Source organism: Phocoena sinus, chromosome 14 (genome assembly GCF_008692025.1).
Source record: "Phocoena sinus isolate mPhoSin1 chromosome 14, mPhoSin1.pri, whole genome shotgun sequence".
Classification (NCBI taxonomy): Eukaryota; Metazoa; Chordata; class Mammalia; order Artiodactyla; family Phocoenidae; genus Phocoena; species Phocoena sinus.
The window spans coordinates 38,433,741-38,448,728 of NC_045776.1; the positions used below are offsets into that span (position 1 = coordinate 38,433,741).

Consider the following 14,988-nt stretch of genomic DNA (forward strand, 5'->3'; position numbering starts at 1 on the left):
AAACAGGGAGTCCCTGGCAGTCCAGTGGTTAGGACTCACCGCTTTCACTGCTGGGGCCAAGATTTGATCCCTGGTTGGGGAACTAAGATCCCGCAAGATGCGTGGCATGGCCAAAAAATAAATACATAAATAAATAAGTAAAATAAAAAAATTAAAATTCTAAACAAAATACTATAAAAGCAAGTCCAGCAATGTAGAAAAACAATTATAACAAGTGAGATTTATTACAGGTATGTAAGGCATGTCCAACATTTAAAAATCAATTAAGATAACCCACCAAATAAATAGCTAAAGAAAACTCATATGATATAGAGGCAGAAAAATGTATTTTACAAAACCTTGCATGGAATCATAACAAAAACTCAGCATAGAGAGAAAGTTCCTCAACTTTCAAAAGAGTATCTACAAAAAATCTACAGCTAACATCATACTTGATGATAGATTGAATGCTTTCCTCATAAAATCAAGAACATAGTAAACATATCCTCTCTCAACACTCCTATTCACATAGCACTGGGAGTCCTAGCCAGGACCATAAGAAATAAAAAGCATACACATTCAAAAAAAAGTAATAAAACCGTCCCTATCTACAAATGACATAATTGTCATTACCCCAAAGAATCAACAGTAAAACCTCTAGAACTAGTGAGTTCAGCAATGCTCCAGGAATCAAGATAAACACAGAAATTTCATCACATTTCAAACAGCAAACAAACATGAAACGACAAACGTGAAAACCAAAATTTAAAACACAATACGTTTATAATTGCTCCAAAGAAAATTAAATACTTAGACATAACTGTGAGAAAACATGTACAGGATTTATATCCTGAAAATTATAAAATGCTGATGAAAGAAATCAAATAGCTAAATAAATGGAGAGTCTTGCCATATTCATAAATTGGAAGACTCAACAGAGTAAACATGTCAATTTTTCCCAAAACTGATCTATAGTTTTAATGTAATAGCTATTAAAATACCAGCAAAGTTTTTTTAATAGACATTGACAATCTTCTAAAGTTATCATGGAAAGGCACAGGACTAGAAGAGCTACAATAATTTTGAAAAAGAATAAAATGGGAGGAATCATTCTATCCAATATTAAGGCTTACTATATAGCTACAGCAATTAAGACAGTTGGCAGAAGGATAGAGACATAGATCAATGGATTAGAAAAGAGAACTGAGAAAGAGACATATGCAAATATGTCCAACTGATGAGAAAGAGACATATGCAAATATGTCCAACTGATTTCTGACAAAAGTATAAAAAAGATTTCAACAAATGGCGCTGGAGCAATTGGACACAGTAGGCAAAAAAAAAGGAAGCTCAACCTAAACCTCACACCTTATACAAAAATTATTGCAAAATGGATCATGCACTTAATAAAAAACATAAAACTATAAAACTTTCAGTAAAAAAAAGGAGAAAATCTTCAGGTACTAAGGCTAGGCAAAGAGTTCTTAGACTTGACAATAAAAGCATGGTCTGTAAAAGGAAAAAACTGATAAACTAGACCTAGTTAAAATTAAAAACAATTTGCTCTATGAAAGACCCTACGAAAGGGATGAAAAGACAACCTACAGACTAGGAAGAAGTATTTGCAAACTACATATCCAACAAAGGCTCTCTATATAGGACATATGAAGAACTCTCAAAATTCATCAATAAAAAAACCAAATATTACACAGGAAATGGGCAAAAAGGATGAACAGACATTTCTCTGAAGAAGATGGCAAATAAGCACATGAAGCAATGTCCAACATCAATATCCATTAGAAAAATGCAAATTAAAACCACAATTAGGTCTTCCCTGATGGCGCAGTGGTTGGGGGTCCGCCTGCCGATGCAGGGGACGTGGGTTCGTGCCCCAGTCCGGGAGGATACCACATGCCGTGGAGCGGCTGGGCTCGTGCGCCATGGCCACTGGCTCTCCAGAGCCTGTGCTCACCTATCCAAATGGCTACAATACAAAATAATTATAACAAACGTTGGCAAGAATGCAGAGGATGTAGATCTTTCTTGCATTGTTGGTGGGAATGTAAAATGGTAAACCTCCTTGAAAATAGTTCAGCAGTTTCTGACAAAACTATATATGCATTTATGACACAATATTCCAAGGAAATGAAAATGTTACGCTCACACAAAAATCTATACATTGAATATTCACAGCCTTTTCATTTCTAACAGTCTGAAGCTGAAAACAATCCTTTAACAGGTGAATGGTTAAAGAAAATGTAGTACACCCATACCATGGAATACTATTCAGCAATAAAAGGAACAAACTATTGATACATTCAACAACTTGGATGGATCTAAAAAGTACTATGTTGAGTGGGAAAAAAAGCTAATATCAAAAGGTTACATACTGTATGATTCCATTTATATACCATTCTTGAAATGACAAAATTATAGAGATGGAGAGTGGATCAGTGGTTACTAGGGATTAGGGAAGGAGAAAGCAGTACAAAGGAAAATAGCTATGTTTATAAAAGGACAGCATGAGTGACTCTTGTAACAAAACTGTTTTGTATCTTGATTGTGGTGATGGTACACAAATCTACATATGTGATAAAACTGCACAGAACTAAATATACACACAAATAAGTACATGTGAAATCTATACAAGGTTGATGAATTCTATCAATATCAATTTTCTGGTTGTGATATTGCACTACAGTTAATCAAAATGCTGCCATTGGTGAAAAGTGGGTAAAGGGGACACGGACTATCTCTCTGCATTATTTCTTACCACTGCAGATGAATCTATAATTACCTCAAAACAAAGTGTTTTTTTTTAAAAATGTACCACTGTGCTACTCCATTTTTATTTCTGTGAGTCCTGGATTAGAATAAAATAAAATGTCCATGAGTCTGGTAATGATAAAAACAAATGGGACAAATGGATTTCCACATGCAAAAGAACTAAGTTGAACCACTACCTCTTACCATACACAAAAATTAAACCAAAATGAACCAAAGACCTGAATAAAGAGCTAAAACCATAAAACTCATAGAAGAAAACATAGGGTTAAATCTTCATGATCTTTGATATGGCAGTAGTTTCTTAGATATGTCACCAAAAGCACAATCAACAGGAGAAAAATTAGAAAATTTAGACTTCATCAATAGTAAAATCTTTTATGCTTCAAAGGACACAATCAAGAAAGTGAAAAAACAACGTACATAATGAGAGGTTATTTGTAAATCATGTATCTTTTAGTGGTCTAAAATCTAGAATATGAAAAAAATCTGGAATATGTAAAACTATTACAACAACAACAACAAGACAAACAACCCAATTAAAAAATGGGCAAAGGACTTGAATAGACACTTCTCCAAAGAAGACTTACAAATGTTGACATCATTAGCCACTAGGAAAATGACAATCAAAACCACAAGTAGATACCACTTCATACTTACTAGGATGGCTATTATCAAAAAAATGAAATACAACAGGTGTTGGTGAGGATATAGAAACATTGGAATCCTTGTACACTCTTAGGGGGAATATAAAGTGGTTCAGCTGCTGTAGGAACGATTGGTAGCTCCCCAAAAAGTTCAACATAGAACAACCTAAGACCTAGTAATTCCACTCCTGGGTATATAGCCAAAATAACTGAAACAGGTGTTCAAACAAAAACCTGCACATGAATATTCATAGCAGCACTACAGTCAAAAGGTAGAAACCCAAATGTCTATAAACGAATGAATGGAGAAACAAAATGTGATGTATCCACACAATGGGGTATTTTTCAGCTGACCTTGAAAACATTACGCTAAGTGAAAGAAATCAGACACAAGAGGCCACATATTGTATGATTCCAGTTAAATGAAATATCGAGAGTTAGCAAAACAATACAGACAGAAAACTGATTAGCTATTGTCAGGGGTTAGGTGGAAAGGAAGAATGGGCAGCAACTGCTTAATGGGTACAGTTTCCTTTGGGGTGAAAATGTTCTGGAACTTAAAAGTGATGGTTATGCAAAACTGTTAGTGTACTGAATGTCACGACGGGTCAATTGTATGTTATATGTATTTTACCACATTATGGTAAAAAACAATGATTTGACATATATATAAGGTTCTAGAATAGTAAAATTTGCAGACAGAGAAAGTAGAATGGTGACTGCCAGGGACTGCCAAAGGGAGGAATGGGGAGCTTTAATGGGCACACAGAGTTTTCGTTTTGCAAGATGAAAAGGGTTCGGGAGATTGAATAACAACGTGAATACATTTAACACTACTGAACTGTAGACTTAAAAATTGGTTAAGATGGTAAAATTTATGTTATGTGTATTTTACCATAATTAAAACATAAAGTTAAAAAATACATAATGACATTTCATGAAAACTACAAGCATTTCTCATGTTACAAAAATCTCTAATAAAATATTAGCAAATCAAACTCAGTAATAGATGGAAAAACAAAACCAAAAACCACCATGACCAAATGAGGCTTAGGCCAGGAAGGCAAGGTAAATTAAGCATTCAAAAACCAATCAACATATTTTACCAGAGTATAACAGAGAAAAAAACATATTATCAGCACAGTAAATGAAGAAAAATCATTTGACAAAATTCTACTCCTATTTATGACTTAAAAAAAAGCCTCACCAAACTAGGGACAAAAATAAATATCCTCAACCTGATAAAGAACATCTACAAAAAACCTATAGCTTACATTGTGCTTAATAGTTAAAGATTTAAGATAACAAAAAGAAGGCAAAGATGTCCACCCTCGTCACTTTCATTCAACATTGTCCTGCAGGTTCTAGCCAATGCCAAAGGGCAAGAAAAAGAAACAAAGAATCTATAGATTGTAAAGATAAAATAAAACTGTTTTTATCTGTAGATGACATAATCCTGTATGTGGAAAATCCAAAGTACTCAGGCAAAAAAAAACTACTATAACAAGTGAATTTTAAGAAGTTGATGGATACCAAGTCAATGTTAAAAAATCAGTTCTGTTTTTTTTCAAATTAGAAATGAAATAAAATTTAAAAGTAAGTGTACAGTATAATATAAAATTAAAATTACACCATTTATAATAGTATCAAAAAACATAAAATACTTAAGGATAAATACAACAAAATATGAGCATATTTTACACCCTGTACCCCTGAAAACTACAAATCATGCAGAAAAAAAGTGAAAGAAAATCTAAAAAAATAATGGAGAGATATTCATAGATTGGAAGATTCAGTGCATGTTAATTTTCCTCATTTTGATCTGTAAATTCAATATACCCCAAACAAAATTCCAGGAGGCAATGTTCTTTTAGGAACTAATAAGCTGACTCTAAAATTTAGTGGAATGCAAAGGACCTCAAAGAGCCAAAACAATTTTCAAAAAGAACAAAAAATCAATAGGATTTACCTGATTTCAAGACTTACTATTAAAATGACAGTAATCAAGTTACTATGGTATTGGCATCAGGGCAACATATAGGTCAATGGAATGAAATAAAGTGCCCAGAAATAGGCCAGGAGGCGGAGGTTAATTCTGCAGAAAAGATATAGTCTTTTCTAACATAGGAAAAAATCTTTGCTACTGTGGGATGGGCAAGATTTCTTAGATGGAACACTAAAAACATCAACCATAAAAGAAAAAACTGATGAAGTGAACTTCATCAAAAGAAAAAAAAATTGCTTTTCAAAAGAAAATATTAAGAGCATTAAAAGCAAGCTGCAGGCTGGGAGGAAAAAACAAATATTTGAAAACTTACATCCAGAATATATAAAGAACTCTAATACTTCAATGTCAAGAAGGAAGGGGGTGAGTGCAAAAAAAAAAAAAAAAAACAGGCAAAAGATTTGAACAGACACTTAACAAAAGACTGACCAATCATTGGGGAAACACAAATTCATTCCACAAGGAGATATCACTATACTCATGAGAATGGTCAAAATGCAAAGAAATGATAATACCAAGAGTTAATGAATATGCGGAATGATGGAACCCTCGTAAGTTCCTAGCGGGAGTGTGAAATAGCACAACTACATTGGGAAACAGTGTGGCAGTTTTTTTATAAAGTTAAATATACACTTAACGTATAACTGAGTAATTCCACTCCTAAGTATTTACAGAAGAAAAATAAAACATCATAGCCACACAAAGACTTGTACATGAATGTTAAAGTAACACCATTCATAAAAGGCAAATACTGGAACAACCCAAATGTCCATTAATAGATGAACAGATAAACAAATTAAGGTACAGGCATACAATGGAATACTACTCAATGATAAAAAATGCATTACTCCTATACAAAACAAGTTTTTAAAAGTCTCAAAAACACTATGCTCCAAAATAAATCAGATACTAAAGGACAAATATTATATGATTCTACTTATATGAGGTATCTAGAATAGCCAAATTCATGAAGCACATAGAACAGTGGTTACCAGGGAATAGGCAGTGGGGAGAGTGAGGAGTTATTTAATGGGGACAGAGTTTCAGCGATGAAAAAGTTCTGGGAATGGATGGCAGAAACGGTCACACAGCAACACGAATGTACTTAATATCACTGAACTGTACACTTAAAAACAGTTAAGATGGTAAATTTTATGTTATGTATATTTTACCACACACCAAAAATCATTTTGCTGAGGGAAAAAAGCCAGACAGAAAAAAGTACATACTGTTGGGCCATTTATACTGGTGTGTCAGAACATAAAAAACTAAGCAGTAATAATAGAAATCACATTAATGGCTGCCAGGGATGGAGGATAGAGGAGGGGACTGACTGTAAAAGTTCTCAGTGTAACTTTCTGGAGTAATCTTACATTTGTCAAAACTCAGTGAAATATATAATTAAAATGGGTACATATTATCGTATATAAATTGCATTTCCATATATTATATTTTAAAATAAATGAATAAGTTTGAGGAGGGAATGAAATGCAACAGAGTAGAAAACAGTACTATAGATATTATAGACTCTTTTCTAGGAATGAGGTTATGTTGTAGTACAAAGAAGGTAGTAGCTAGAGGGAAATATCTGGTCAAAGGAGTATATACTTTATTTCTCAAGGTGAAAGAGAAATGACCGTCAAGAGGAAACCAGTTATTTGAAATCAGGTTGAAAATTCAGAGGCAAAAGAACATGAAGGCTAGAAATGTTTTGTTGCCAGTGTTTGAAGTACATGGAATTCTCTCTACTTTCCCACTAGCACAAAACTGTCTTGAAAAAAAAACACAGTTTGGCAAGTATGAGTAGAAAAACATAGACTGAAATATCCAGCAGAGGAAACTTAGCAAATTCAAGGAACCAAGAATACATTATTCCCATATACCTGTATGTTAATAGTTAATATAGTAATATCAGGGGTTTTTAGCAGTCAAATTTGTACTAATATTAACCTTGTACTAACACAATGACCTTCTACCAAGAATTGAGCACTTTGCTAGAAAGCAGAAGTTTACTGAAACCGAAACAATATACTCTAAGATGTCAAGTACTCTCTAAGCCTGGTAGCTGAAAATGTATCAGTCAGGACAATAATGGCAATTCAGGACCAGTATGTATGAAGTCAAACTAATTGTAATTGCTTTAAGGACATCCACATCCGTCTTCGTGGTAAAAAGCCTTGTGAGATGATCATAAATTAAATATTTAACAATTAAATATTTTCCCAATACAAAAAACACTACTTGAGATCATGAAAACTCTACTTCAGGGAACAGAACAGTCAAAGGATTCTAGTGAAAGAGGTTACTGCTTATCTCAGGTGGCATATCAAATTCAGACTAAGGCATGTACTTTGAAAGCTCAGACCTTGTAACCTAAGCCCCCAAAACATCACTGCTTGTCATCTTTTATACCTGTGATTCTATGATTTAATAAGGTAATTTTTAACTTCGGTCTTTCTAGAAAAGCCTCTACAAACATTCTTTTAAGGTCTCAAAATGAAACACTTCATGTAGCTATCTTTAATTAAAAATAGAGAAAGAAGAAAAAGACCTACTATTTCCAAACATGCAATTCAATGATAAAAATAAATATAATTTTATCAGTTTTTAGGTATGGCCTTCCCCTAAACTTAACTTTTATAATTTATATTAACACATTCCTCTATAAGCATCTTCATTTATTATTTAAGACCCCAAAACTTGACATGTATATTAACAAAAAATTATACAAAGTAAATATTCTTCATATACATCATTAATAAACTGGAATAGTACATCCAAACAGCTAAGAACTCTCATTCTCAAAATTTAAAATCCCTTACTTGAAAGTATCAGAAGTTAGCAAAATGACAACTAGTATTCTTGTGAAAGATGACAATAAAATGAATGTTTTTTTCTGTTTCAGACACTAAAGCAAAACCAAAGTGCTATGCCTCTGATTACAATATCAACCTACATCAATAGCAGAGCTAAGTTTCAAAATGTTCCCTCTTGATAAATGACTGCTGCAGATATTTCCATGAAACAATTTGGGAAATTAAACCAGAAAACATAACTGGAGAGTGTTTCTTTTCCATTTTACGTTTTTTTCTACTTTTCTTTTTGGCACCACAGGATACCTTTTATTCTAAAAGTCACTGCTCCCATAAGATCAATGACACAATGACACAATGACATGAGAACATATTTGTAATTTTCTATTTTCAAAAAACCACTCTCTCATATAGTAATGCATTTCATATAAGGTTTTGTCTCACCTGGCCAGTTCTTTAATTAAGTTTGCAATGCGTCTTTTGTCTTCAAGACATAAATCCTTCAATGATGCACTCTTTATTCCTCCCCTGCAGAAATTCTTAAAAAAAAAAAAAAATCCTTCTGATCAACTTTCACAAAAAACAATTTTTAAGACTTTTTGAGAAATTTCTTAAAATAAGCACAAGAGATGAAATTTCTTGGATCTCTTTTATCTGGTAAAATAGAACACTATTTACCCATTTCATTTAAACCTACTGTGAACTCAACACAGGCTAAGGAACTATCTGTCCACCAGGGGACATCTGAAATTTACACAGAAAAGCAGACAGAAAGAACTCTTAGGCGGAAATATGCCTGCTTAAGTGTTAGGGAGTATTAAGGAAACAACTTTCCCTTGATGAATGTCACAGAAACAAACACCTAATGGAAGATACTGAGAATCTTTCCTACACCATAGCCCCACGGCTGCTTAAAGATGTACTAAGGCTGGCAGCAGAAGCACCAGTTCTAAGCTCTCAATATATCCAAAGGCTCATTCCAAAGGGTATTAGACCAAAGAGTAATAGTAATAATAGATAACATTATACCTAGTATTATTAGGAATATTCTAAGTATTTTATACTTATCCATTTAATTTTCACAACGTTATTAGGTAGGTATTATTCCTATTCTACGAGGAGGTTACATATCTTGCCTAGGAATATAGAAGTTAGGTAGCAAAATCAAGACTCAAGCATTGATTCCAGAGTCTATGTTCTTACCCACTGTACTATCCCATCTCTTGTGCTATAAAAAGTTATCCTAGTTATTGAACATCAAAGGGGGGCTTTAAAGCCATGAAACCTAGGGATTCACAAGGGAACTGGAGGTAACATGTAAAAGGAACATGTTAAAAAAAAAAAGAATCCTTGGCATTTGTATAACCACGAAGTAGGTTAGTCCAATTACTTCAGGTGGCCAAGAATAATCCAAGACCCCTAAAATGAATCCTGGAATTACTGCTACCCAAATATGGAAAAGACAGGGGAGAAAAAGGAAATGAGAAAGAGGATATGGTAAAAAAAAAAAAAAAAAAAATTAAATGGGTTTGGCTTTAGATATTAGATATGGTCACTTAAAGATGCCAGAAGGATATTCATGTGGAAATGTTTAGTCAGGAAGTTAGAAATGTGGGTCTGGCTCTCAAGTCAGAGTTTTAAAGATTTAAAACTCAGCCATATGTTATTATTGATAATGTTTAGATTTTTATTATTTTCTTTACACTTTTCTATGTTGTAAAATTTTCCTTAAAGTTAAGAAAAAAATATTGGTTTTTAAAAATCATCTCCTAACCGAAGAAAATAAATTAAAATTGGTTTTTGAAAAGACAAGAGGAGAATCAGAAGCATACGACATTGTGGGAGAAAAAAGTTTCAAGAAGAACGTGGGGTTAATGGTGCTAATGATCAAAAAAGTTAAACAGAATATAAAAAGAAGTCACTGGATTTGGCAATGTGAAAAATTGCTGAAAACCCTTTAAAAGAAATTTCAGTAAACAAAAAAGAGAAACCCTTGCACACAGGCAAGAACTTCAGCAGCACTGTGTTTAGGCAAAAACCTGAAAACACAAATGTTTGTCAACCAGAGTTAAACTGTGGTATATTTATACAATGGAATTCTATAGCTACTGGTTGTTACGCTGTTGATATTCATCTTCAAACCCATCCCCCACGCTCTGTTTTGTGATGCTGAGGCTGAGACTCTGGAAACTTCATTTCTTCTTTGCCACAACGTTCTGTTAAACTCTGCCAACAGGAAGAGCCAGAGGCTCTTAGAGGAAGAAAGGACACATTCCTTTCTCTTTGCTTCCTGTTTCTATCAGTGCCACCCCTGTCAGAGATCTTTACCCTGACAAGAACAGCTGATTCCAGTTGGTAGTTCTTCTAGCCCTCATAGAACCAGCCTTTATCATATCTGCTTGGGGATAGCAATACCAGTCAGGCTGGTTTCCCATCATCGGAGGTCAAAGTTCCAGCTCTAAGTGGCTCCCCCTCCAAGCGTCTAGGTTTTAATAATTCCAACTTGTTCTGTTTTCCCAGCCCTAAAGATGGTGGTTGTTTCTTGCAGTTACTACCTACACGATAACCTAGTGTGCCCTTTTTGCTTTTCAGTTCTCCAGCACCAATTTAACAAGTCTTTATATTAAATACTCTCAGTTAAAATAACTGACTAAACCCTGTCTGAAATATCAGTGAAAGGAAATGAAATCCAACTATATGCAACATAAATAAATCTCAGGAACATAATGTTGAACAAAAAAGCAAATCACACAATACGAGATCATTTATATAAAGTTTGAAATATATATATAAAACTAAACATTGTTTAAAAAATAAATACATGTTTAGACCATATAGGACAGGGGTTGGTAAACTATGACTGCAAGCCAAATCTGGCCCAAAGCTTGTTTTTGTAAAAAAGGTTTATTAAAACACAGCCATGGGGGACTTCCCTGGTGGCGCAGTGGTTAAGAATCTGTCTGCCAATGCAGGGGACGTGGGTTCAAGCCCTGGTCCGGGAAGATCCCACATGCCGTGGAGCAACTAAGCCCATGCACCACAACTACTGAGCCTGCGCTCTAGAGCCCGTGAGCCACAACTAATGAGCCCACGTGCCACAACTACTGAAGCCTGCGTGCCTAGAGCCCGTGCTCCACAACAAGAGAAGCCACCGCAATGAGAAGCCTGCGCACCACAACAAAGAGTAGCCCCCACTTGCCACAACTAGAGAAAGCCCGCGTGCAGCAACAAAGATCCAACAGAGCCAAAAATAAATACATTAATTAATTAAAAACAAAACAAAACACAGCCATGAACATTCTTTTATACACTGACATACATATGGCTTTTTCCACACTATAGTGGCAGACTTAGATAATTAAGACAGAAACCATGTGTCTCACAGAGGCTAAATATTTTCCATCTGGCCATTTAAAGAAAAAGTTTGTCAACCGCTGATGTAGAAAAACAAAAGAATGAAAAACACAAAATTCAGGATAGAGATTACCAAAAAAGATGCTATGCTATAATAAGGGAAGGATACATCTCTACAGACAGATACTACCTCAGACTGCAAGGAAGTCTGAGACTCTTCCTAGTCAATCTTTCTTTCTTTCTCCTCTCACAGTTGCCAGACTTGTAATGAAATTTTAAGTCTCTCCTTGAATTACAATAGCATCTTGGTAATTCAATGGGGAAAAGAATGGTCCTCTTAATAAATGATACTGGACCAACAGACTATCAGTATGGAAAAATGAACTTGCTATAAAGTTTGTTGCATTTTTAAATCTCTTTAGAAGACAGTTGAAATAAAAGGAATCCAAACTGAAAAAGGGTATGTAAAACTATCTCTATTCACAGATGGCATGATCTTATATATAGAAAATTGTAAGGAATTTACCAAAAAACTATTAGATTAGAACTAATAAATGAATTTAGAAAGGTAGCAGGATAAAAAATCAACTGTGTTTCTGGACACTAGCAGTGAAAAATCCAAAAATGAAATTAAGAAGACAATTCCGTTAATAGTAGTACCAAAAAGTATAAAACACAATACTTGAAAATAAATTTAACAAAAGGAGTATAAGGCATGTACACTGAAAACTATAAAACATCACTGAAAGAAATTAAAGAAGACATAAAAATAAATAGAAAGACATTTTACACACCATATTCAAGGACTGGAAGACTTAATAGTATTAAGTTGAGAGTACTCTCCAAATGGATCTAAAGACTCAACACAACATAGGGGTGGGGGAGTAGGAAATACAAACTGTGGGGTGTAAGATAGGCTCAAGGATGTATTGTACAACACGAGGAATATAGCCAATATTTCGTAATAACTGTAAATGGAAAGTAACCTTTAAAAATTGAATTAAAAATTTTTTTAAATTAAGAAAAAAAGATTCCCAATCTAATTTATGAGATTAACATATACACAGTACTATATATATATATATATATATATATATATATATATATATATATATAAACAGATAACCATCAAGGACCTACTGTATAGCACAGGGAACTAGACTCAATATTTTGTAATAACCTATAAGGGAAAAGAATCTGAAAAAGAAAAAATATATATACATATATATAATATATAGGTATATATACAATATATACATAAAAAACTCAATCACTGTACTGTACACCTGAAACTAACGTAACATTGTAAATCAACTATACTTGAATTAAAAACTTTTTAAAATTTTTTTAAAAAGATTCAACACAGGGCTTCCCTGGTGGCGCAGTGGTTGAAAATCTGCCTGCTAATGCAGGGGACACAGGTTCGAGCCCTGGTCTGGGAAGATTCCACATGCCACGGAGCAACTAGGCCTGTGAGCCACAACTACTGAGCCTGTGCGCCTGGAGCCTGTGCTCCGCAACAACAGAGGCCACGACAGTGAGAGGCCTGCGCACCGCGATGAAGAGTGGCCCTCGTTTGCCACAACTAGAGAAAGCCCTCGCACAGAAACGAGGACCCAACAAAGACAAAAATAAAAATAAATAAATTAAAAGAAGGCTCAACATTAAAAAAAAAAAAAAGATTCAACACAATTGCTACTGAAATCCAAGTTGACTTTTGTGCGGAAATTGACAACTTGATTCTATAATTCTTATGGAAATGCAAAAGACCCAGAATAGCCAGAACAACCTTGAAAAGGAAGAACAAACTTGGAGTACTTACACTTCCTGATTCCAGGACTTACTGCAAAGCTACAGTATACTAAAGCAGTGTGGTATTGCAATTAAAATAGAAATATAGATCAATGGAATAGAATTGAGACTACAGAAACAAACACATTTATGATTAACAGATTTTCAACAAGGGTGGCAAGACAATCAAAGGAGAAAGAATGGTCTTTGCAACAAATGACGCTGGGACAACTGGAAATCCACATGCAAAAGAATGAAGTTGGGTCACTACCCATAGCATGTACAGAAATTACATCAAAATGGATCAAAGCCTAAATGTAATATCTAAGATTATAAAACTCCTAGATATTGGTATAAATCTTTGAGACCTTGGTTTAGTCAATGATTTCTTAGATATGACAGCAAATAAATAATTAAATAAATAAAAGGAAAACACTGATAAGTTGGACTTCATCAAAATTTAAAACTTTCAAGCTTCAAAGGACACCAATAAGAAAGTGAAAAGAGGATTTCACTTGTGGCACTGCTTAAGAATCTGCCTGCCAATGCAGGGGACACGGATTCAAGCCCTGGTCTGGGAAGATCCCACATGCCGCAGAGCAACAAAGCCCATGTGCCACAACTACTGAGCCTGCGCTCTAGAGCCAGCAAGCCACAACTACTGAAGCCCGCTTGCCTAGAGCCTGTGCTCCGTCCACAACAAGAGTAGCCCGCACAACACAACGAAGAGTAAGCCCCCATTTACCGCAACTAGAGAAAGCCCACACACAGCAGTGAAGACCCAATGCAGCCAAAAATAAAAATAAATAAATAAATTTTATTTTAAAAAATAAAGAAAGTGAAAAGAAAATTCACAAAATTGGAGAAAATATCTGCAAATCATATATATGACAAGGAACTTGGAGATGGAATCTATAAAGAACTCTTACAACTCATCAATAAGAAGACAAACAACCCAATTGAAAAAGATCTGGATAGACATTTCTCTAAAGAACACATACAAATGGCCAAGAAGCACATAAAGAGATGATCATTATTGGCCATTAGGAAAAAACAAATCAAAACCACAATGAGATACCACTTCACACTCACTATGACAATTATAAATAAAAAAGATGGATATAAAGTGTTGGTGAGAATGTGGAGAATCTGGAATCCTCATACATTGCTGGTGGAATGTAAAATGGTATAGCTACTTTGGTAGTTCATCAAAAGGTTAAACACAGAATTACTATATGACCCAGAAATTCTAATTCTAGGTGTATACACAAGAAAATTGAAAACATACATCCATACAAAAACTTGTACATGAATGTTGACAGCAATATTATTGATAATAGCCAAAAACTGTAACAACCCAAATGTCCTTCAACTGGTGGTTAAACAAAATATGTATTGAGCCATAAAAAGAAATGAAGTAAAGATACATGATACAACATAGATGAAACTTGAAATCACTATACTAAATGAAAAAAGCCAGTCACAAAAGGCTACATGTTACATTATTCCAGTTATATGAAATGTCCAGACAAATACAGAGAGACTAAAAGCAGACTAGTGGTTGCCAGGAGCTGATATGAATGGGGAATAGCTTCTGTTCATTATAAAATACACA

The 14,988-nt window shown here is 34.2% G+C and overlaps 1 protein-coding gene across 4 annotated transcripts in view; it reads right to left on the minus strand.

Moving 5' to 3' along the window:
• Nucleotides 1-14,988, minus strand: part of KIAA1328 (KIAA1328 ortholog) — a 375,328-nt gene that overhangs the window by 351,754 nt on the left and 8,586 nt on the right. For 3 of the 4 annotated variants that reach the window (XM_032602500.1, XM_032602499.1, XM_032602501.1), the window contains exon 4: nt 8,673-8,767. The exons of the other annotated variant lie outside the window; for it this stretch is intronic. In XM_032602500.1, the coding sequence (XP_032458391.1) occupies nt 8,673-8,767 (95 nt within the window). The remainder of the gene's footprint in view (nt 1-8,672; nt 8,768-14,988) is intronic. 4 annotated transcript variants of the gene reach the window in all.